General features: G+C 36.7%; 2 protein-coding genes across 4 annotated transcripts; one reads left to right on the top strand and one right to left on the bottom strand.

Moving 5' to 3' along the window:
• Nucleotides 1-2,580: 2,580 nt before the first annotated feature.
• LOC129754883 (uncharacterized) lies at nucleotides 2,581-5,845 on the bottom strand. 3 transcript variants are annotated; one of them, XM_055751137.1, is made up of 4 exons: nucleotides 5,637-5,845; nucleotides 5,275-5,377; nucleotides 3,737-4,741; nucleotides 2,581-3,670 (listed from the first exon to the last, which is right to left on the bottom strand). In XM_055751137.1, exons 3-4 carry the CDS (start codon nucleotides 4,731-4,733, stop codon nucleotides 2,616-2,618), a joined length of 2,052 nt encoding a protein of 683 aa, XP_055607112.1. In that variant the 5' UTR covers nucleotides 4,734-4,741; nucleotides 5,275-5,377; nucleotides 5,637-5,845; the 3' UTR covers nucleotides 2,581-2,615. The 3 variants fall into 3 exon arrangements, with proteins under 3 accessions (XP_055607112.1, XP_055607113.1, XP_055607114.1); XM_055751138.1 differs by having other exon boundaries at nucleotides 5,275-5,345; XM_055751139.1 differs by lacking the exons at nucleotides 5,275-5,377; nucleotides 5,637-5,845 and adding an exon at nucleotides 4,914-5,123.
• Nucleotides 5,337-21,276, top strand: LOC129754884 (acyl-coenzyme A thioesterase 13). The gene is made up of 2 exons (XM_055751140.1): nucleotides 5,337-5,606; nucleotides 20,612-21,276. The coding sequence occupies exons 1-2, from the start codon at nucleotides 5,508-5,510 to the stop codon at nucleotides 20,981-20,983; spliced, it is 471 nt and encodes a 156-aa protein (XP_055607115.1). The 5' UTR covers nucleotides 5,337-5,507; the 3' UTR covers nucleotides 20,984-21,276.
• The last annotated feature ends 1,870 nt before the right edge of the window (nucleotides 21,277-23,146 follow it).

The raw sequence follows: 23,146 nt of genomic DNA, 5'->3' as shown, positions 1-23,146 counted from the left end.
TTTCGGATTTTTGTGCACCATCATCTCTGGTCATTGACCTTGAATATAGCGCCGATACTCGCTCTTGAAAATAAGTATTGAAAGAACAGAGAAAAAATTAGTACTACAACAAAATCTTTTCAAATTAACTCTTTCAGAAGATTTTGCGCAATAAATGTTTAAGTTTCGAGACTAAAATTAAAAGTTGGTGATTGTATTGTAGCCATACATCCATGACTTATGCAGAATCTGACACATGCACAAACTGTCAGGTTCCTAGGAGCATCATTAATTGAAGAGACTCCTGATTTTTCGACGATTTCTGTCTTATACACATCTCACTTCCCTTCCAACATGAACAACATAATATCTGATAATCTTTCCGACATTGTACGATTGTACTTCTTTTGTTGCGAGTAGGTGAGTCCACAAAATGCGGAATCAACTCACGTCTTCTAAGAAATCAATTATCAGAATTTCCTAATTTATTAGGCACTTGAGAATTCCAAGGTAAAAATTTCCGGGACACAAAACACACGACGTATTACAGGACACGACCTTTTTTGTCGACCGGTTTCGGGCTAGATGTTGCCCATCTACAGGACGATGTCCGACTGATTACTTGAAGACGATTAACGTAACCAATTTCCTACTCTGCTGATGTATTCGTCGAAAGGGTGCGCATGATGCGACGAACTTTTGGTTGATCAGGTTGAAAAGTGGAGATATAATCGGCGGGTCATCTTCGTTCATCAATGGTTTCTCGGCCGTGCTGATGCGTACACAAACCTGGACACCTTAACGCTTGGGAGTCTATGTTCATCAGCACGGCCGAGAAACCGTTGATGAACGAAGATGACCCGCCGATTATATCTCCACTTTTCAACCTGATCAACCAAAAGTTCGTCGCATCATGCGCACCCTTTCGACGAATACATCAGCAGAGTAGGAAATTGGTTACGTTAATCGTCTTCAAGTAATCAGTCGGACATCGTCCTGTAGATGGGCAACATCTAGCCCGAAACCGGTCGACAAAAAAGGTAATTTTAAACCCTTTTTCCGTTAAGTAATAACGTTAACGTCGTGTGTTTTGTGCCTAGTAAAAGTTCTTACGTGAGCACATATCATTTAAAATGAGGACAAATTTCCGGATTTCAACATCAGTTCAGTAATCATGAACAAGAAATATCATGGAACGAAATCACCAATTGTAGAAGTAGGAAGTCTGTTTCCACTTGTAGCGGATCATTCAACGATGTCAACAGCAATCTGCACTTGAACCGATCATCTTGGAATACATGGGAACCAGTATTTCACTTCCGTTTACACAAGTTTGAATCCACTTCTGATACGACCTTGTAAACCTTGTTTGCTGCAACATGTGAAAAACAAGCCTTGTCCCCTAAATTTACCCGTACTACGCTTTTCCGTGTGTGCTTCTTTTTCCGTTCTGTTAAGTATTCGCTGTATTAAGTATTCCAAATTTCCATTTCAAAATCACATTCATCCACTTTACAATCAAAGAAGTCCCCCACCATTCAAACGCAAAACACGTGGAGACAAAACAAAACAAGCTATTTTTATTTTCCTATAGTTTCTCATCATTTGGCTTCGTTCACAATTGAAGAACACACTCCTTGTTCAATTATTTTCTGATCGATAACTTCCCAAAATCTCCCAGATCGACACTTATTTTCCATTAGCCTTTAGACCGAAACAAACAGCATCTAGCTGGAGAAACTAGAGCTATCGAAGAATAATCACAAAACTCCGGCCGAATCAATGCAAAATCAAAAGCACTTTGAAACGAAACTTGTTTTTGACCGCATCCTTCAATCAAATCCCGTCTATATTTTCACTTGAAAAACAATAAATTTAATAAAATTTTACGAGCGCTGAATAAACGCGCGCGTTGCATTTGGGTCAAAGCCTACTTCTCAAGGCTCCAATTTTACTGAATCAAATGCAAACTACGGTTGGACTTGTAAGATATTGTTTTCTCTTTTCCATTCCATGTACAGCTTAACATTTTTGCGATTTAGGTTCAGAACTGAAGCAACCCATCAATATCCGCGAAATTTAATTTTAGGATCAGTATTCATTAATGTAAAAAGTTTGAAAAATCTGTTCAGATTCAGATTCGAATTTCAGATTCAGATTCAGAACCGCATGACTCTAGAAATAAAAAGTAACTTTGTAAAGATCGTATAAATTCTACCAAGGGAAAACAACTATCGAGGAACGTTACACCAGTTTTCGGGGTTTCCTATTGGTGAGACAAATGTAAAACTCACCTGAGGCAGGCTAACTAGCAGAAATCTCGAATAATCAACGGTACGACTACCGTTCATGCTTTCATACATCGAATGCCGGCCTTATCGCTAACTGTGGATATCCTGTACGTAGTTACACTTTCGGACTGTTAGTAGTTTTCATATAATCTTGGATTTGTCATTTGAACTTTCTTTTTGCACAGAATATGTTAGGACATGTTAATTTAACAATCCATACTGTTGGAAAAGTTGCGTTTCGATGTTATAGCACCTAGATAACTGACATGGATGTGATAACTATTGAAAATATACTTCATATGGTTCTTTAGTTTAAGAACTTTGTATTTCTTACCGTAGCTCAGCTCACGTCACACTGCGCCTGCGAAATTGCATATCACACACGCAGCAGAAATTATAGTAAATGTTCAGCTGACCACCGTCGGCGTAGAAAATCTTAGCCAGCTCGTCCGCATCCAGCGAGTAGCGATCGCACGTTTCGCACACCGTTTCCGTGTCAAACGTGTCCTCAAGCGGGATCTGTATCCTGGTAACGGAGCAGCGGAACGTTTGATGATTCTGACTGCAGGTTAGCTTGTTTTCGAGGATTAGTTCTCCGCAGAAGGTACACTCTTCCTGGGGCAACGGAACGTTGGTTTCACTGAGCATCTGATGAGCATTAGCCATGACCTGTGCCATGATTGGTTTCAGAGACAGATGAACGTGTTCAAAATCTCCTGGAAAGTGGTCGTTCGTAAAATCGAAGATGAAGTTTTTTAGGCAGCGAATTGTGAGCAGCTGTCGATAATTCAACAGCTGCATTTGCTTTATGTGTAACATGTAGTAAATAATTTTGGTAGCATGCAGGACATCGATAACCAAAGTTACAAACTGTGATTGATTGAAAAGAACATCCGCTATCGGGAGACAACGTTTCTTGAAGTAACTCAGCCTTGAACCGAGTTGAATTAGTTGTAGTTTCAAAGCGTAAGCGTAGCTGTCGTCCACGTTAGCTGGAGTAGCAGCCAAATCCTCGAGAGATTTCACGGTGTTTACATTTCTGTTCCCTCGAAATCTGATGACCTCGGCGCAGTCGTAATAGTCGGTCATGCGGAGCGTTGGATTTGCGAGCAAAATCTTTAGTGGATCCTTCATTGTGAGCTGATAGAATAGTAAAACCGTCGGAGATCTGATGCTTAGATGATCGAAACTTTTCGCTGGGTAGCCTACCAAAATGCAGCATGTACGATTTTTGGTTGCAACCAGTCCGTATATTGAGTACTTGCTAGGATTCATGTCGGACAGTACTAGTCGGTATTCGATAGACAGTTGTACTGATTTGATGTTGTTAATGGTCACCATGAAAATTGCTCCGACTAGAGTGGCAATCAAATACGTGTTCCCTTCAATTTGTTGCAAACCTGGAATGAGTAACAATAAATACTATAAAATAAAAAATTTAAATTAAAAAAAAACTAATAATCCACCTGTTATCATAAAGTTGTTCAGGTTTTCAGAAGCACTCGCTTTGACCTCTCCATAAAAATTGCACAACAGTGCAATCAAGTGCGTTCCTTTTGTTAAAACGATCAACATTTGCTGGGCCTCTCCAAATAGATCAACATTCAAGCTTCCCACTGGAAGATGGTCTGCGTCATCCCACAGATTGGGGAGCTCAATCACATCCCCGACAGTTGAATCCATATTCGTTTGGAATCGATATGCTGCTATTCGGCCATCCAGTAAGCATGCTAGAACAATATTGATTTGTTCAGATATTGTGACCCACTTTAGTTTGGTTATTTTAGTAGAACTAACTGTGATGCTTTCGACTCGCACGCTATCAGCAAGAAGACTGCAAATGACAATCTTGCCAGATTTGGTTCCGAAGGCAAAGTGTACTGCATTGTTACAGATCTGTTCACGCCAGCAGACGCACGTGATTGTAGAATCGTGTAAAATAGGTTGAAGATGTTTGAATTTTTTTATCGGGTTATTGTCATGAAAGTGTGCTATCCACATGGCAGATATGTCCACATAGGGAGTCCAAATTCTTTGCCGTTCATCGTACCGCTGCAGGGTCAGTTGTCCCATGTTCGTAAGATGCGCTACCAGGCAACTGTTTGGATCCGAAAAAATTCCGACTGGGGAAGCTACTGCCGCCACATTATTGATGTACAGTTGCGCCACCTGAGGAGCGATAGTTTGATCCAGCAGAATCGTGGCCCGATCGTCCCTCGCAGAACTATTATATATTTCGACCTCTTTGGTGGCCAGCTTACTTGTCGGCGTTTCCTTAGAGAGATCGATCTTCGAAAGAATATAGTTGAGAGAACCATCCTCATTGATGTGTTTGTATTTAAGCTGTAAAATTTGAATACTGTTCTTGGTGGAGACCACGTAGTTAACTCCCGACTGGTGGATGCAATGTGGATGCTGAATTTGGTCGGGAATTTGAAGGTTTCCGAACTCGATTAGTTCCATGGTTAGAGCTGTGAAGAAACATATAATCAGTGGCATAATTTTTAGCAGTAGCAAATATTTATTTCTGGTAAGTATAATATTCTGGTAATCTGACGATAGGCTTGAAATTTCTGAAGAAAAATGTCAAAAACATGCAGGTATTGCAAGTCAACCTGTTTCCAAAAAAAATAAGAGACCAACTTTACAAAGCACACCAATTTCAAATAAGACGATGTTTTGCTGAACTGGACCCTTTGATCGTGTTTTAAAACAACATTTACAAAAATTCCAATTATCTGGAAAACGCTAGAATAGACCAATATTTTTGAGAGTAAATTGAGCCATGATGGTATTTGCTTTACTGATTTGTATGAGACATTTTAAAAGAAAAATCTCAAAAATCATGTTCAATTTTGATTTGTAAAAGAATGGGTTTGAAAATCGGTGTTATTCAACAGATTTGGAAATTCCATCAAAAAAATTTAGTCTCAATCAATCACTAACATCACTTACTAAAATTAACAAATTGAAAATATTTGTAATTAAAATGTTATAAACTTACCACAGAAACACGTCCAGTCTAGTTCCAGCTACCCTTGAAATATTTCAACGCAGACAGACGACGCGAAGCAACTGCGGTGGACGAAAAAAACAAAACAAAAGGCCTGAAAAAACATTCAAAGTACAAATCGGTGCAAGTTCATTTCGCAGTCAGTTTTGCTGTAATTCTCAAAAGGTGCGGAGTGTTTACGTAATAGTGACAACGGCTACTGGACAAACCTATAAATCCGTCGGATGTTTCGCAAGATGAGTGCGAAAAAGGGACTCGAATTTCTGCGCGCCGTTTCCAGCTACATGACCAAAACAAATGGCTACGATCGGTGCCTATCTCAGGTAAGTCAGGATAAAACAACGAGTACATACCTTTTTTCTTCAATCTTTGCTAAGCTTGGTTGTTAATTCATGTTCCAAATTGTTTTACTACAAAGACGAACCAGCCCGAGGCTGAAAGTCTCTATAATAAAGATAAAAAAAAAAAAAAAGTTTTACTACAAATTCAAAATAGTTTTCGAACGGTGATGGCTTGCAATTAATTTAACCGAAACAACGCTGTTCCGCGACTCGGGTTTCATGTTTTTGTAATTGTTTGACATTTTCTCGTGTCTCCTTCGCGTTTCTGTTGCCAGAGTTGCCAAGATTCTTTATACAAAAATGATAGTTTTGGATTTCAAAATCAGATATTTTGGAACGTTATTATGTTATAATAATGTTCCAAAATTTCTGATTTTGAAATGGTGTTTTTTGATACAAATCGTACCATTTCTGATTTTGAAATGGTGTTTTTCGATACAAACTAATAGCACATCCAAGAAGCTGCTCACTCTGTTGCATAAAATAAGGCGTCTTCAGCGCCAGTATTTCGCCTTTATTTCCAATCTTATTTTATTTATTTATTTATTTACAACATAACAAATACATTACATACATGAGATTTGTTTTAAAACTCCAATGGCATTGCCCTTTAAGGAGTTGTATGGTGAATATAAAGCAAACTGCGTTTATTTAGGAAACTAAACTAATAACTGACGAGTGATAATAAAATAAAAAATATAATCAAATTGATAGATTCAACGATAAAAAAAATAACAAGAATAACAATAAAAATAACTTATTTTAGAAGCGTTACATATTATTATATTATTTTCATCTCTAACGGTGTCCTAAAAATCCTGATTTTTCTTCGCGGAGTCTTGATTTTGGATAAAACCACCTGGCACCCCTTGTTGAGAATGAAATATTTCAGCACCTTAGGTTGGTTCAATGTTGTTTTTTATTATTGTGATCGAGCTTTAATATAAATCAGGCATGTCAAACTCGTTCAGGTGTGCGGGCCGCATTAAAAATTTTCTATGACCTAGAGGGCCGCAGCCAAAGGGGCTGTTCACTAATTACGTAAGCACATAGGGGTGGTGGGGGGGTTTATCATTTGCTTACGATCTCTTACTAGGGGGGTAGGGGGGGTTTCCAAAAATCTTACGTAAGAAATATTACATTAAAAATTCATCACAGCAACAGCCATACGAAACCATATTACTCAGGTTTTATTTTACTCACCACCTAATTGTTGGTTGATTTTGATGTTATGTTTTTTATCTTTTAATGTCTTTGACTTAATAAAAAAAAATTGTAATTTCTTTAAAATTTATAGAGAATCAATTAATAACAATCTTTTCAATTGAGAAATTTATAGAAACAACAAGGAAAATGGCACGTTGTGACACGACGATTTGAATCCATCATATTTCGAAAATGACTTCATCCAGAAAAAAATCTTTAAAAATCAATATAAGGCGCTTTAATTAATGAATTTCTAGACAGTTTTTTCGATGATAGACACTACCAACTCTAAATTTTACAAAAGATTTACCAAAAAAATCCTAAAACTTTATCGCTTACCGCTGAATGAGTCTGAGTTTTTAGGTTAGTTGACAACGTGATTGTCGTTGAACATTTTTGCCCTAATTCTAGTAGTATAGAATGACATTTTTTTTTAAAGATTTTTATATTTTCAGGTAAAAAACATAACAATGTTTCAAGGTACATTGTGCTAACCTGATCTCTCTTTTTGGAATGGATATTTAGATTTTATATCGTTTATTTGATTGTGGAAATTTATTGAAAATTATTGTTACCCCAAACATGTCTTGAATAATGTTTTCTTTAATCGTTTATGACATTTCATCTGTTGTTTTGTATAGATTGTGCTTTTCAAATACATATATATAAGGTTTTATTAGTGACACTTTACCATCTTTGTGGCATTCGTGTCTTGTTGAAGATTTACAGTAATTTATAAATTTTACATTTTTTTAAAAATTCGATAAGTGGTTTTTCGTGTGATTCTTCGTTTTTCAGAATTTGGAAAACAGATCCGTTAATGTTGAATTCTTCGCGAGCTTCTTTGTATCCTTGACAGTCAATCAGAATGTGCTGAACAGTAGTTTGAACGCCGCAAAACTGGCATATCGGTGGAGAAGTTTTTTCAAACAGATGAGCATGTGTCAGTCTTGTGTGTCCAATACGCAATCTTGTCAGAGCACGTTGATCAGAGGGACATTTCCGGTCTTTGTATTTTGAAGGTGTGTATTTATGTTGCCTAAGAAATGATTGATTCAGGCGCCATGTACGTTCCCATGTCCACCACATGCTGGTTTTAATGTTGCGTATAGCGTCTTGACCTGGAATTCTAGGACTTGCTGGTGGTGTACTGATGCGAGCGGAATTCGCACATTTATCTGCCTCCTCGTTACCGGGTATTCCGGCATGCCCTGGTATCCAAGCAAGTGTGATGTTGCGTTCGCGTATATGGTTCTCTAAGGACTGAATCCATGGATGCCGCGAATTGCCTTTGGAGAGCGCATCTAAACAGCTAGCCGAATCTGTTAAAATCAGTGTTGGTTCGTCTCTGTCGATTTCTTGAGCAGCAATATTTAGCGCGAATGCTTCTGCGGAAAAAATGCTGCATTCAGGAGGTAAGTTTTGGCTGATTTTCCTAGGTGGAATATAGACTCCAGCTCCAGTTTGGTCGTTTTTCTTAGAACCGTCGGTATAAACTTGTTTATAAGAGGGGTATTTACTGGCGATAAATTCGTGAAACTTCGGAAGTACGACTCGCTGGTTACTGCCTGCTTTAATGTTCTTTTTAAGCGTGTTATCGATTTTAGGTGGACGGTTATTCCATGGACGGTCTGTCAATCTTGAGAGTGGGCAAACGTTAGGAATGGCAGTGTTGGTAGTTGATTCGAATAGATTACTGGATCGTTCAATTAGTGTCTGACATCGTTCCATGTTTTTCTCCGCGATTCGAGCTCCTAGTTGAGCTAGTCTTTGGATGAGTAAGAGCCGAAATGGTAGGCATCCGGGTTCAGCTAGAAGAGATTCCACGGGACTTGTACGGAAGGCTCCAGAGGACAATCTTACAACTTCGTTGTATGTCGGTGCAAGAATCTCGTCCATTGTATCGATATTGCAGCTAGTTAGACCTACTCCGTACAGTAGTTTTGAAACGATAAGGGAGTTCCCAACCTGTAAGAGGGTTTTGCGGTGGCTTCTTTTAAGTTGATAACCTAGCATCTTCAAGATTCTAATGCGACTAGAACAGTTTTGTTTGAGACATACATAGTGCTGGCGAAAGTTCATTTTAGAGTCAAACAATACACCTAATATTCTCATGTTTCTAACTTGAGGTAGAGGTTCTCCATTTAGCTTGATTGGTCTGCCACGTTTTCTGTGCTTTAGCCCGCATACATGCATGAGTTCGGATTTAGGAGCTGAAATTTGGAAACCAACCTTTTTCGTCCATTTGATAACAGCATTAACAGCTGCTCTTAGCTGTTGGCGTATTTTGACCTTGTCTGTCCCTTTGGCTATCAATAACACGTCGTCTGCATAGATTTTCAAATACAGTTTTTTAATTTTACTTAAAAAGTGCTTCGCTTTGAAGTATGTTTATCACATTTTTAATATTTTCAAGCTATTTTTGAAAAAAACGTGTCAATTTCTCTGTCCGCGAATGCCATAATGCTGGTAAAGTGTCAAAAATAAAACCTAAAAAAGTGTCAATTTCTCCAAAAATAAAAAAACGTAAGATCTTACTAGGGGGGGTGGGGGGGTTTTGAAAAATCTTACTTTTTCTTACCAGGGGGGAGGGAGGTTTGAAAATTTCCAAAATCGTGCTTACGTAATTAGTGAACGGCCCCAAAATCAGTTAAATCGGTACATTTAGCTTGAGTTTTTTTTTGCAGTAATATTTTACATAAAAATCAGTGGTGTTTTTTTGTGATAATTTAAGACGAGGCTACGCGGGCCGCATTGACCTAGGCCGCGGGACGCATGCGGCCCGCGAACCCCCAGTTTGACATGCCTGATATAAATTAATTATAAAATTCTCAACTAAGACTGTCGGTTGAAAATCTTCTTTGAACATTGACAAAAAATGTGCATAAGTCTGATTTAGCAGAAACGATGTTATTATTTGTAACTTTTTCTTCCACGGAAAATAAAAAAAAGGGTAAAATTTACCTTTTTGCGAGGTGATTTTTTTCCACCCCTCTTTCGAGGTAAATTTTACCTTTTTTTCATTCACCTAGCAAAAAGGTAAATTTTACCTTTTTTCAATTCACCTAGAAAAATGGTAAATATTACCTTTTCCGCATTCACCTAGCCAAATAGTAAATAATATCGTATTCCATTCACTGATTTGAAAGGTAAATGCTAGTTGGTTTGGTTGGTTTCTTCAATAAAAATGAAAAAAAAAATTCATTCAAAAATTTATATTTATTTTAAAAATAAATAGGGACAATTCATTATATTATTATTTAAATATATCACCTTGTTTAAAAAAATTATTGAGGTAAGTCCTTTTTTCGCCAGGCTCGTGGCAATTCAGGTCCGGCTTTTCCGGAATGATATCTGGAGGATGACGTGGAATACACCTCGAAGCTGGGCTGATCTGAAACAAAAGCAAATTATTATTATGAGAACCAGCACAACTAAATAATATCTCAGAAAACACTTACCATTCTGTTCCGATTTTCTCATATTGGCACGAAACAAAACTTCCATTCTGAACGACAAAACAGCTTAACCTCAATAAACGGATTCGCAAATTGTTACTTTTGTTCGGGTTTAATGTACCGTTTTGTTTAGCTCAATCCAGGTCAATTTCACCTCGCTACGAGGTGAATTTTGCCTTATTTGGATTTACCTTTTTACTAGGTGAATATACTTTTTTATTGAGCTCAATTCAGGTGAACTTCACCTCGCTACGAGGTAAGATTTACCTTTTTTGGAATCACCTTTTTTCTCGGTGAATTGTACCTTTTTTCCAACCTCGATTCAGGTGAATTTTACCTCGCTGTGAGGTGAGTTTCACCTCGAAGAGGTAGAAGTTACCTTTTTGGCTTTCACGAGCGTTCACCTTGCTATCTTGGTAAATTTTACCTTTTTATTATTTTCCGTGTCTAGATTGCGCATTTTTAAAGTAGTGATTGAGAAAATTCCTTTATCTCTTGTTTTAAAGGTTTTAATGATACAACTGTTTTTAGAAGCGCAAGCGATTAAACTTTTCATTTAGAAAAAGTAACAAATGATAAGATAATTTTTGCTAAATATGTATAATACCTAATTCTATTTAATCAGCTATGATATCTCGTGATTTCGATGAAATTGTTATAAAGTGGATTTAGGCAATGCTGAGCAGCCAATCAGCCAGCCCTCAAGAAGGAGTCCTATCGCCTCTGTTTTGGACACTGGTTGTAGATGATCTCCTATATAACTTGACAGAATTGGGCTTCGAAGTGCTTGGCTTTGGTGTTTTCGGCGTTGTTGTTGTTTGTATTCATGTTTAGTCGGACGAGAAGCTAGGGAAATATATGGTTCACTGCGCCAGTGCCCTGCTTGAGCGCAGCAAGGACTTCATTACTGTGGGGTGCGTCCTGGTGCCCCACAGGTACCGTTTGCGGCTGACACATTTTCGACCCGCCAGGCTTCTACGTGCTTCTACCTCCTCATCACGGTCTTTCGCATGGAGGCGTTTCATCGCCCCCATGAACGGCACACTTTGGACAACCTTGGGTCGTTTTATCCAATAAGTTCCGTTAGAAAAGTCCGAGCTCGTTGCGTATTTCTTCATCCATTGAGGGGTTCCGACAGTTCCGTTGTCATGGTCCATTTCCGTTGCGCCGTGTTCCGACTTCATCGGAATCGTGTTAATACCAACGCCGAATTTGCCCCGATGTCCTATAGCCTGTTTATTCGATGGCCAATCAAGGATGATGAACAAGAACCGTACTGTGTTGAATCACGATGGCGCTACCCAAGTCAAGCCCATCGGTGAAGCACAAAGGATGTGTGCGCCCAGCTACTGGGTCTCCCACAGGCTATGCGGACAATCCGGGTTTTCTCGTTCCGACGAACACTTAACCTTGAGTGCTTTCCGAGGAGGGGCTCGACGACGGGTGAGCTTAACGGCTGACTGTCGAATGAATGGACGATCCGAGGCTGGGCCTGTCCTGTAGCAAAGCCGATGATGGAGAGGGAGAGGATGAGAGCGAGAAAGATAACGAACTTGACCACGGAAAATAATAAAAAGGTAAAATTTATCGAGTTAGCAAAGGTGAACGCTCGTGAAAGCCAAAAAGGTAACTTCTACCTCTTCGAGGTGAAACTCACCTTACAGTGAGGTAAAATTTACCTGAATCGAGGTTTGAAAAAAGGTACAATTCACCGAGAAAAAAGGTGAATCCAAATAAGTTAAAACTTAACTCGTAGCGAGGTGTAATTGACCTGGATTGAGCTAAACAAAACGGTACAATTCTTCTAAAAAAAAGTAACTATTCGCCGAACCCGTTCATTGAGGTTAAGCTGTTTTGTCATTCTAGGAACAAGTTTTGCTTTGTGCCTAATATGTGAAAATCGGAATAGAATGGTAAGTGTTCTTAAATATCATTTAGTTGTGCTGGTTCTCGTCATAATACTATTGATTTTGTTTCAGATCGGCCCATAGAGCTTTAAGGTGTATTCCACATCATCCTCCAGCCGGAAAAGCCGAACCTGACCGGATTAGTCGAACGGAGGAGGCCATGAATGTACGCAACGCAGGTGGATTCAGCGGCCATAGCGGCCCAGATGAACGCGAAGCCGAATTACCAGTCCCTATTTATCTCCAATAAATATCATTTTTGAAAGAATTTTGTATTTTTTTAATTCTTATTGAAGAAAACAATCAAACCAACCAGCATTTACCTTTTAAATTAGTAAATGGGAAAACGGTATTATTTACTATTTTGCTAGGTGAATGCGAAAAAGGTAAAATTTACCTTTTTGCTAGGTAAATTGAAAAAAAGGTAAAATTTACTTTTTTGCTAGGTGAATGAAAAAAAGGTAAAATTTACCTCGAAAGAGGGGTGGAAAAAATTCACCTAGCAAAAAGGTAAATTTTACCTTTTTTTTTATTTTCCGTGGACAGATAGATCGATGCTGTCAAACAGGGTTGCCAGTCACATTGTTTTTCTTGTAGTATCATTTAATTCAATCCCTTAACCCATATCTCACAGCATGTATCGTTGCTTCTTGTGAATTGTTCCAGCCGGGCTTCCCAGATGGCGACTTTCCTTTGAAACTTGGGAACAATAGCTTCACGGATGTCTTCCGAAGGAAATGGTGAATCCGGATTTCGACGTTAATTGGCCTTCATCCGGTTCGAAGGACCATAATGTTGGGTCGTCCAAATAACTTTGAGCCGCAGTGTTTCAATCCCGCCTTCGAGATCGGCAGACGACGTTCAGACGTTCCAACGCCGGGTGAGAGCTGGACTCGGGGTGAAATCAAACCAACTTTTGTTCGGCTATTGTATGCAAGCTCGCACGGCTTCAATCCCGGATAAAGTTCCCCGGTTGAGATTGTAATCATCAAATGAGCAACACACGCGAAGTAACAATTAAACACATTGAACTTATAAATTAAACATCTAACATGAAACTTAAATAACACAAAATACTTAAACGCGTCGGTAAGGAATGCCTCAACAAGCACGACTGTAAGACGATCTGGTAACAACTGATCGATCGTTCCTACGGTTGCCGTCGCCAGACCAAGTGGGATGCAGCTAAAATTTCACCCTTTTGAGAGATCTTCCCGATTTTTCTTATGGCGAGAAAGAATAACTTTTCGATTCCACCGCCCAGTGAAAGTTAGTCGCAGTGGAACTTAAAAAAAAAAACACCGTTGAGACCTAAGCTTGCCTTTTCAGTTTTGCACACTGCTAGTTTGTAAACAAATATAACGAGTATCTTCCCACTTCACCGCGCTCTCTACGCCTACTTACCGTAAAAGTCAGAGAACCTATTATTTTAATGACCTTAGAATGATTTACCCAATCGTTCATTCCTAAAATGAATTTCACCCGACCCAACATTAGCGCTAGACGTTACAGTTTGCTCGGCGCTCACGTTTTTTTTCTTTATTATAGAGACTTTCAGCCTCGGGCTGGTTCGTCTCTTAAGAAACTCACGTATTTTAGTGACAGCTATTTGCGAAGTTTGGTGGAAAAATTATTCAAATACCGGAAAAGTCACCAACGCACCGACAAAACCTGTTTGGTAAAGTTTATAACCAAAATCTAAGATCTCCGTCTAGTGTGTAGTGTCAAATTTAAATCCAGAGGGTTTATTAACAAATTGGCGAAGAAAGGTCTAAAAAAATCAAACAGACGAATTCATTTTAGGTAAGTTTATTCTAAACATTTTTAAAGTACTTTCAAAGGAACGAGCGTTATTGGTAGTTTCGTTGCGGGAACTTTAACAGTCGTCGTTTTGGGAGGCATCGTGTAGTATCCGGTTGTAGTGGTGATTGGTATCTTTGTCAAAGTTATCGGTATCATCGTAATAGTGAACGGCTTTCCAGTGATTGTTACTGGCTTCGTTGTGGTAACGGTGGGTTTCACTGTAGTGGTTGTTGGTTTCATTGTTGTTGTCGTCGGTTTCATCGTGATAGTAGTTGGCTTCATAGTGGTGGTAGTTTTCGGTGGAAGCGTAGCTGGACCCAGTGTTACCGGAGGAAGTGTTACTGGTATTGGTTTGATTGCCGATTGTGGCATCGCCAAACTACTTGACACCAAAATCATTGCCACAACTATACAACAAAATAGATTCATGGTTGGCTTTAAAAATTTTACTGAGTGAAACTTGCAGTCTTCTGGGGTTTATGTATCAGAATTTTTGAGATTTATTTTTGGATGTATAAAAATTTATAGGGGAACATAAGGAATTGTGGACCACTGCTATATTTTTTTTTCATAGGAAGTGGTTAGTAAGCTATAGAATATGCCTCATTTGCTCCACATTTCCTCCTAGACGAAGAAAAGATGCATAATATTTGAACATGTGCAATTCAAAACTGTTAGCACAGTTGTTCAGTACATTTCAAATAGTTGCATAATATGTGCTTATAGGTATTACTAACGTTATATTGGAATGGAAATTAAAACAAATGTTTTTTGACCTTGGAATTTTCTTTAGCCCGGGGTTTCCCATGTCTTCCGCGAAACACCGAACCATTAAAAATGTGATATACTGAAAAAAACGGACATTTTTTAAGTTGATAAATAAAAAATATTCATTTCTAAATGAAAAAAAAAACCCGTTGTGCATTTAAAAAAAAAATCGTTGTGCATGTTCAATATGTCAAATATATAAAAAAGAGGGCGTTTTCTTTGTAACACCATCACGTATAATAGCCTCGAGAATCTCTCTTTTTATGGAACGGAGACTCCCATACAAAATCAACTTGAAATAAGACACAACTCGAACAACATTAAAACGATTTCCATGAAAACTAATTCCCGCGCACGAATTTGTTAAAGATGTGTAGATGAAATTAAACATTTTCTAATGATTGATTAAGTATAAGGTAAAGCGAAGTTTAACGGGTCAGCTAGTTTTAAAATAAAATTTAAAAAATATATTAAAAAGGTAGTCTTGTTACGTGATTATTAAGTTTTATAAGCAAGTTTTTTTTTCATGATATCGTTTTCGAAGATCTCTTCAAGGTGGTACTGAAAATCTCTTCGTAGTCTTCTCATAGAACTTCTTTTTGTCCCGAAACAGTTACATAAATGAAGGGATGCACGCGGAGATTTGATTCCTTGTTTCTAAGAATGAGTTTAAAGATAAGCATTGCTCTGAAAATATGATATTATGAAGTTTATACTCAAGACATACTCAAGCTTAGTTCATTTAGAAATCAAGGTTTATAACAAAATTTTAAATTTTTAATGAGCGAAAAATTAAGTGTAGATTGCTGAAATGTTATGCAAATTTTTCTCTGATAAACTGAAAGTGTTGCTTAGCTATGATTCATTAAAACCTAACGAAACACTTGACCTTATTTGCAAACATTTGTTCTTCCGAACATGGACATCATTTGCATCACATTTTTTCCCTTAAAACGCAAATTATTTATGTTCTTTCTACGATGCATAAAAAACATTTTACTTGTTTTCATATAAAAATCTTTTTTTAATTAAACCGGCGGTACCTACTCATTACTCCCATTCAAAAGTCTTCTGGAGTTAAGTATATCACATTAATCATACTATTTTTTCTGGTTTTGAGTTTGGATTATTCGCAGAATTTTTTTTTGACTATTACGTGTCACTGAAACTGCAACCTTTAAAATAAATTTACCTGTAATTAACAAAACCTGTAATTTTAAATTGTTTTCCTTGAAAGTAACGAGGATTCATTTATTATTACAGCAAATGTCCTGTAAAAAAGTTGTACACTGAAAATTAAATGTCACGTAATTTGTTTTTCGACCTGTAAAATTACGGTAAATGTCCTGCTCCTTTTTGTTACAGGACATTTGCGTAATTTTACAGGAAATAATTTTTGCTGTGTGGATAGTATTAAAATCACTTATTATGAAGTTTTGAAATTTCGGTTTTGGGTAAACTCATAAACTTTTCACGTTATCTAGTCAATTTGGATTTGGTGGCCAACGTTTCCCCACAGTTTTTTCAAAATCAAAAAAAAAATTACTTTTTTTTTAAATAAACAGAACTTGAGAAATTAATGTATTTAAAAAATATTAGAATTGCCTAATGATACCTCAAAAATGTAGAAACCCTTTCCATGTATTTTATTCATTTTATCTTTTCTTATAAAGAAGTTGTGAAACAAAGAAAAAAGTGGCTCAAGATACTCCACTCTTCCCTATATAATTTTGGATACCTCAATGATGCCTAGTTAAGCTCCCAAAATGAATGCTACATCACATTTTGCTTCCAGTTTGCTTTTGATACCTTATTTTGGTCTCAGCTTGCAGTCAATCCAGTATTCTTGAAACCTTAATTATACCTTATTTTGGTATCGTATTCATCAGCAAATGATGGTATCGTTTTGCTGTTAACAACTTATTTTAGTATCAGTTTGCTAGCGATTTTGGCATCAATGTCTGCTCGGGGTTAGCTTGGTTATTTTTATTTAAAATCTTCGAATAAAACCATCATTGGCTATATTGGATACCGCAATATTATAAGTTAAATTTAAATGTATCAGTGAATATTTTTTAGGAATTTTATTTCTTACTGAGATGTACCAAATAGTGGTAAAGATTCGGTCTACGACCGACCTTTTCAACAAAGCATGGATCATTTTAAATCTGAACGCATTAAAAAGGTTCTATCTCGGAGGTATGTAAACGAAATAAAAATGTTTTGTACTTGAAATGTAGGGTTTTTATTGCACTTTAAAGAAATTATACTAAAAAAATGATTCCGATGTTGTTTTGATGAACTTTCGAGCTTTTCGTCGAGTACCACTCATCATAGTTTGGACACCCTATTCGCTGACCTCAGCGGCCATTTTGTTCCACAATCTTTTCATCTCTGTTGGATCCCGAGTCTTCCTACCATTTTTCTTCATCTTCTGCTTGACAATTGCCCAAAAATTTTCGATTGGGCGAAATTGAGGGGAGTTGGGTGGGTTGATGTCCTTTTCGACTAAATCCACTATGTTGTCCCTATACAATATTTAGTACCTCTTTGCTGTAGTGGCAGCTTGCCAAATCTGGCGAAAGCTTTACTGGTTTTTTGGGCAGCTTCCTGGCCCACAATTTTATAAAGCCACTGGTCGGGGTGATGTCCCCTGCAAGTTCAAATTTGTTTTTGCCGATAAGTTTGCAAGAAAGTGTTTGATCTGGCAAGGTATTTGCAGCTGCGGACGAAAAGACCTCAAGATGTACAAAAAAGAGTGCCTGAGAAAACGTATTCTTCCGTACATTAGATCTCACAAAGGACCAGTAAAGTTTGGCCAGATTTGGCAAGCAGCCACTTCAGCAAAGAGGTACTACAGTAAATACTAGATATTTTTCCGCAAGTATCCAGGCTGGGCAAATAGGCAATTTTATTCTAAAACCTTGCGAAATTAGGGCATATTGTTTCAAAATTTCCCCAAAAATCCGGCCAATATGCAGGCAAATTTCGTAATTATTTCATTAAAATAAAAAAAAACACATGGAAACTGTTTATTTTTAATCGAAACACATCACCCGCAGAATCATGTTGGAAGTTTCCAATAAATCTTTTATGTTTATTTTGACGAAATTTGCTTTAATAAATTATTTGAACGCGAGATACATAATTTGATAATTCTTATGACTCAATTGAAATTTTCGTTTGATTTGACAAATATAAGGCGAAAATCTTGTCAAAATCCAGACAATCTGGTAAGCTTAGTCTAACTTTTTTGGACTCAATCACTATCAACAAGTGAGATTTTTTTAAAACTGCTGTAGAATTGTTGTTCTGGAATGAGATTTCGAGATTTTGGAGTCGAGATTTTTGCACTATTGTTACTCATGTATCATTTCAGTTTTCCATCAAAGTTTTTTTAGAAACTTAAAATTTTATGTCTACTAAAACAATTCACTTGGCATTTTTGGACCTTCATGGAGGGGGGGGGGAGGGGGTTCAAACCCCCAACCCCTCCCCCCCTCCGTTCCTACGGCTATGCCCCTACGCGTAATCTGGCAAATTCTGAGATAGTTTTCACCGATTATTCTGAAAATCTTGGCATCATTTTGACCGGGAATTGTTATGGAACAAGCAAGTCAATAAACAGTGTGGCAACATTTAAGGATCTTTGAAACAGTTAAATCTCACCACGAGGAACCTTGATGTTGAAACTAAATTAAAATTGTTCAAAAGCTATGTTTATCCCTTATTTACTCCGTGTTGCACTGAACTCATGCGTTCGTTACGTTTACAACTTGTCTAGATATTCCAGTGTTTCCCACCTACAAAAAATTTTGATAGGCTGTCCATTCTATAATTTTTATAAATATCGATCCTGCATATTTATCCACAGAATACTTAAAGAAGCTCCACAATATATCAAAAGACTTTTTGTTCCTGTGAGAAATTCAAGAACACTGAATTTAACTATTCCATCACTTTGCTCAGTTAATTTTAATAACTCGTTTCTCGTTAGAGGCATATCGATCTGGAATAATCTTCCCATCCATATGAAATCCTTAAAAACGAAATCAGAAAAATAATTCAAAAATGCTTCACTAATAAGATTTGCATAGATAAGACAGTAATCGGTTATTTTTAAAGTTAAGTATGAAAGTTCGCCAGAAACGAAGTATTGTTCAATATTTAAAACTACAAGTTAAAAACCTAATTGTAACAAATCAAAAAGAATGTACAAATCTTATGTAACATAAATAAAACGAATTATTATTATTATTAATAATACAAAAGCGATTATATAAATCTCCTTCTATTTCTTCCATCTAAAACCCCCTTAATGTTCTGGAGTCGATTATTTTCAATCAGATGATATTACAGGATGATGATCACAAGATCAATTTCAAGTAGGAGTCTCTCTGATTTTCAAAACGTCACCAAAAACTTAAAGAATATCAGATGATTGGTCGTTTCTATCACCAAAAAGAGTGAGTTCCTGTGAAATTTGGGACAAACAAGTCGAAACAGGTGCCAAGTAACTTGCAATTTGCAAATAAGATATCGAATCAGATTAAAGACGAATTTCAACGAAATACCTTGAAAATAATTGTTAAAAAGAACAATAATCTTTAACCTTCCTTAAGCATACCATTTTTGTACCACACGAGTTCACACGGTCGGGCAAATCAAGACGATTTTTGGAAAAATTTGTTAAAAAAGGGCATATCTGAATACAATCCGCCAATCAGGCCAAATACATACAAGTGGAAAGTAAAAAAAACTTGAAATTAAAAGTTTTCATTGAATCACAGCAGCAGTGTAAAGATCGTATCTAAGGATTCGAAAAAAGACATGATCATTTTTGAGTTTTTTTTTAAATCGTTTTTGAACACAAAATCTAAAAATTTTCAAAGTGAAATTTGGGTTTTTTTTCAATTGATTTAGCAAATAATTTGGATAAACCCGGGTAAATTCGGGATGTTTTATACAATACCTGGCCATCCCGGCCAGATTTGACTTATCGCGAATTCTGGAATTATTGGATATATGGGGGATATGGGTATATATGGGCAAGCCTGGATAAATCAAGAAAATCCAGAACAAACGAAAATTAAAGTATAAATCTATCTGCAGTCAAACATTATATACAAAAGAATGTGTCGCATAATGAACCTACATATAAGAGAAGCGACATCTGATCCCTCTTAAAATAAAATATGTGGCCACATCGCCGAAAGCTTGGACAAAAAAAATCCTCAGCACTGTTTTGTGGCTCAATGTTCAAGCTCTAAAATGAACGCTCAGTAAATCCAACAAAACAATTTTAAATTTGATGCCCAATGGATCGCGATGAACGGTACGAAAGACTTGAATTTTGTTAACAAACACATCGTTCTCTTACTACGAATACGAACCAACAGAGCAGTAGGAAGAATTGCTCCTAATCATAAATTCATATGACGAGCTTCAAAATTATTTGCTTGAACTACAACAGTAATCACAATACTCTCGTTGGTTGAGCTTTCAATAAGAAAGTTAAAAGCTCAACAACAAAAGCTCGAATCGATTGGAATCGATTTTGACTAGTGTCGCTTATGTTTCGAGCACAGTGCTACACTTAGAAAAATTCTTATTATAATTTTCATAAGATAAGTTTTATGAACTGCTATTTTGGTTGCTAAGTATTTTTGTATGACAATCTTACGTTTGTTTACGTCGACAAACAAATAGAAAAAATAATAGAAAAAGAAGCATTGTAGAATAAATTAAATACGAGTAATTCCTCAACTATTTTTTATTGTTTCTTTTTTCTCCCTGATTTGATGATACATGGATACTTTTTAAAGCATTTTCTTTCCATTCCCAGTTAAAGATGATCAGCGGCGGCGACGGAAAGTGCACGGCCGAATTCAAGGTGAGCGAGGAGCAATTGAACCGGGCCGGCGGCCTTCACGGTGGCTTTACGGCCACCATCGTGGACGTGGTCACGACCTATGCCCTGATGACCAAGGAGAACTGTCTGCCGGGCGTTTCGGTGGACATTCACGTAACGTATCTGAAGGGGGCTCGAGAAGGCGATGAAGTGGTCATCGATGCCAACACAATCCGGGCCGGGCGCAATTTGGCCTTCCTGGAGTGCGAGCTGCGCCACAAGAAGGATAACTCCATTATCGCGCGGGGACAGCACACCAAGTACATTGGAACGGGAGGCGGTGGACCGAAGAAAAGTGAAGAGTAAACGGGGAAAACCGGGACAGATTCCCACGCCCAACCTGCCCTGATGGCCTTTCGGACAAATTAAAGGAAGCGAAACTACCGGCACAGATAATTCGAAAAGAGAGTAAAATTGGTAATTGTTTTATTTGATTTTCTAGTCAGTTTGCTTGCAGTTGAATCGTTATTTTTTGCGCCACACGGGATCTACGGGAGTTCTGTTCGATTGTTTTTCTTTTGGGGAAATGGCCGGGGTTTTACTTTGTTTTTTTTTTGTTGGTTCTTATATGATAAAACGTGTTGAACTTACTACTAGAATATCTTGGTTTGTTAATTTGATGACAATTCCATTTTGTTCCATCTCTGTTTTCTTCTTCTCTTTATTATTTGATAATGGATCAATTTACAGTTTGATCGGTTGCTAAATACTCGCTAAGTCGCTCAATTGAGCCTTCCACAATTCTTTTTTAGTGGAAGTCGTATGGTCGATCATTTTTTTGGAGGAAGAAATGGAGTGATATTCCGTTGTTTTTTTAGTTTCCTCTACAAATTTATAGTGGATTTATCTCACATTTTCTTATGGATAAGTCTAACAAGAAAAATTCTGTTCATTGGTTTTTTTTGGAAAGTGAATGATGATTGTGTTTGTTTTTTTTTATTTTTTATTTCTACGAAATTGTTAATGAGACTTTAAAGTTCGTTACAATCAGACGTTTTAATGAATATTTACAGGTTTTTTTTTTGTCATTATCACATACCTTATAGGAGTTTCTAGACCTACTCTATCTGTTCAAATGCAACACTCAATATGACGACGACGTTTTGAACACCTAAAATGTGGGGAACACACACAAATTTGAAGAAAACAATCTTTAAAAAATTTAAAGAAATTTAAATTTCAAATTCAGATTTAAGTATTCAGATTCAGAACTCCGATTTCTGATTTAGAACTGCGATTACAAATAAGATTCAGTTTAAGGATTTCGATTTAAGATTAAGAATTCAGATTTACAATTTGAATGTCAGAATTCAGATTTTAGAAATTTAAAACTTTACTTCAGAACACAGTTTCAGAGTTAAAATTAATAATTCAGAATTCAGATTCTGAATTCAGATTCAGAATTCAGATTCAGAATTCAGATTCAGAATTCAGATTCAGAATTCAGATTCAGAATTCAGATTCAGATTCAGAATTCAGATTCAGAATTCAGATTCAGAATTCAGATTCAGAATTCAGATTCAGAATTCAGATTCAGAATTCAGAATTCAGATTCAGAATTCAGATTCAGAATTCAGATTCAGAATTCAGATTCAGAATTCAGATTCAGAATTCAGATTCAGAATTCAGATTTCATATTCAGATTCAGAATTTAGATTCAGAGTTAAGATTAAGAATTCAGATTCAGAATTCAGATTCAGAATTCAGATTCAGAATTCAGATTTAGAATTCAGATTCAGAATTCAGATTCAGAATTCAGATTCAGAATTCAGATTCAGTATTCAGATTTAGAATTCAAATTCAAAATTCAGATTCAGATTTCAGAATTCAGAATTCAGATTCAGAATTTAGATTCAGAATTCAGATTCAGAATTCAGATTCAGAATTCAGATTCAGAATTCAGATTCAGAATTCAGATTCAGAATTCAGATTCAGAATTCAGATTCAGAATTCAGATTCAGAATTCAGATTCAGAATTCAGATTCAGAATTCAGATTCAGAATTCAGATTCAGAATTCAGATTCAGAATTCAGATTCAGAATTCAGATTCAGAATTCAGATTCAGAATTCAGATTCAGAATTCAGATTCAGAATTCAGATTCAGAATTCAGATACAGAATTCAGATTCCGAATTCAGATTTCAGATTCAGATTCAGAATTCAGATTCAGAATTCAGATTCAGAATTCAGATTCAGAATTCAGATTCAGAATTCAGATTCAGAATTCAGATTCAGAATTCAGATTCAGAATTCAGATTCAGAATTCAGATTCAGAATTCAGATTCAGAATTCAGATTCAGAATTCAGATTCAGAATTCAGATTCAGAATTCAGATTCAGAATTCAGATTCAGAATTCAGATTCAGAATTCAGATTCAGAATTCAGATTCAGAATTCAGATTCAGAATTCAGATTCAGAATTCAGATTTAGAATTCAAATTCAAAATTCAGATTCAGATTTCAAAATTCAG

Source organism: Uranotaenia lowii, chromosome 3, assembly GCF_029784155.1.
Source record: "Uranotaenia lowii strain MFRU-FL chromosome 3, ASM2978415v1, whole genome shotgun sequence".
NCBI classification, from domain to species: domain Eukaryota; kingdom Metazoa; phylum Arthropoda; class Insecta; order Diptera; family Culicidae; genus Uranotaenia; species Uranotaenia lowii.
Note: the sequence above shows the minus strand (reverse complement) of the source record. Positions and strands in the feature narration are given on the sequence as shown.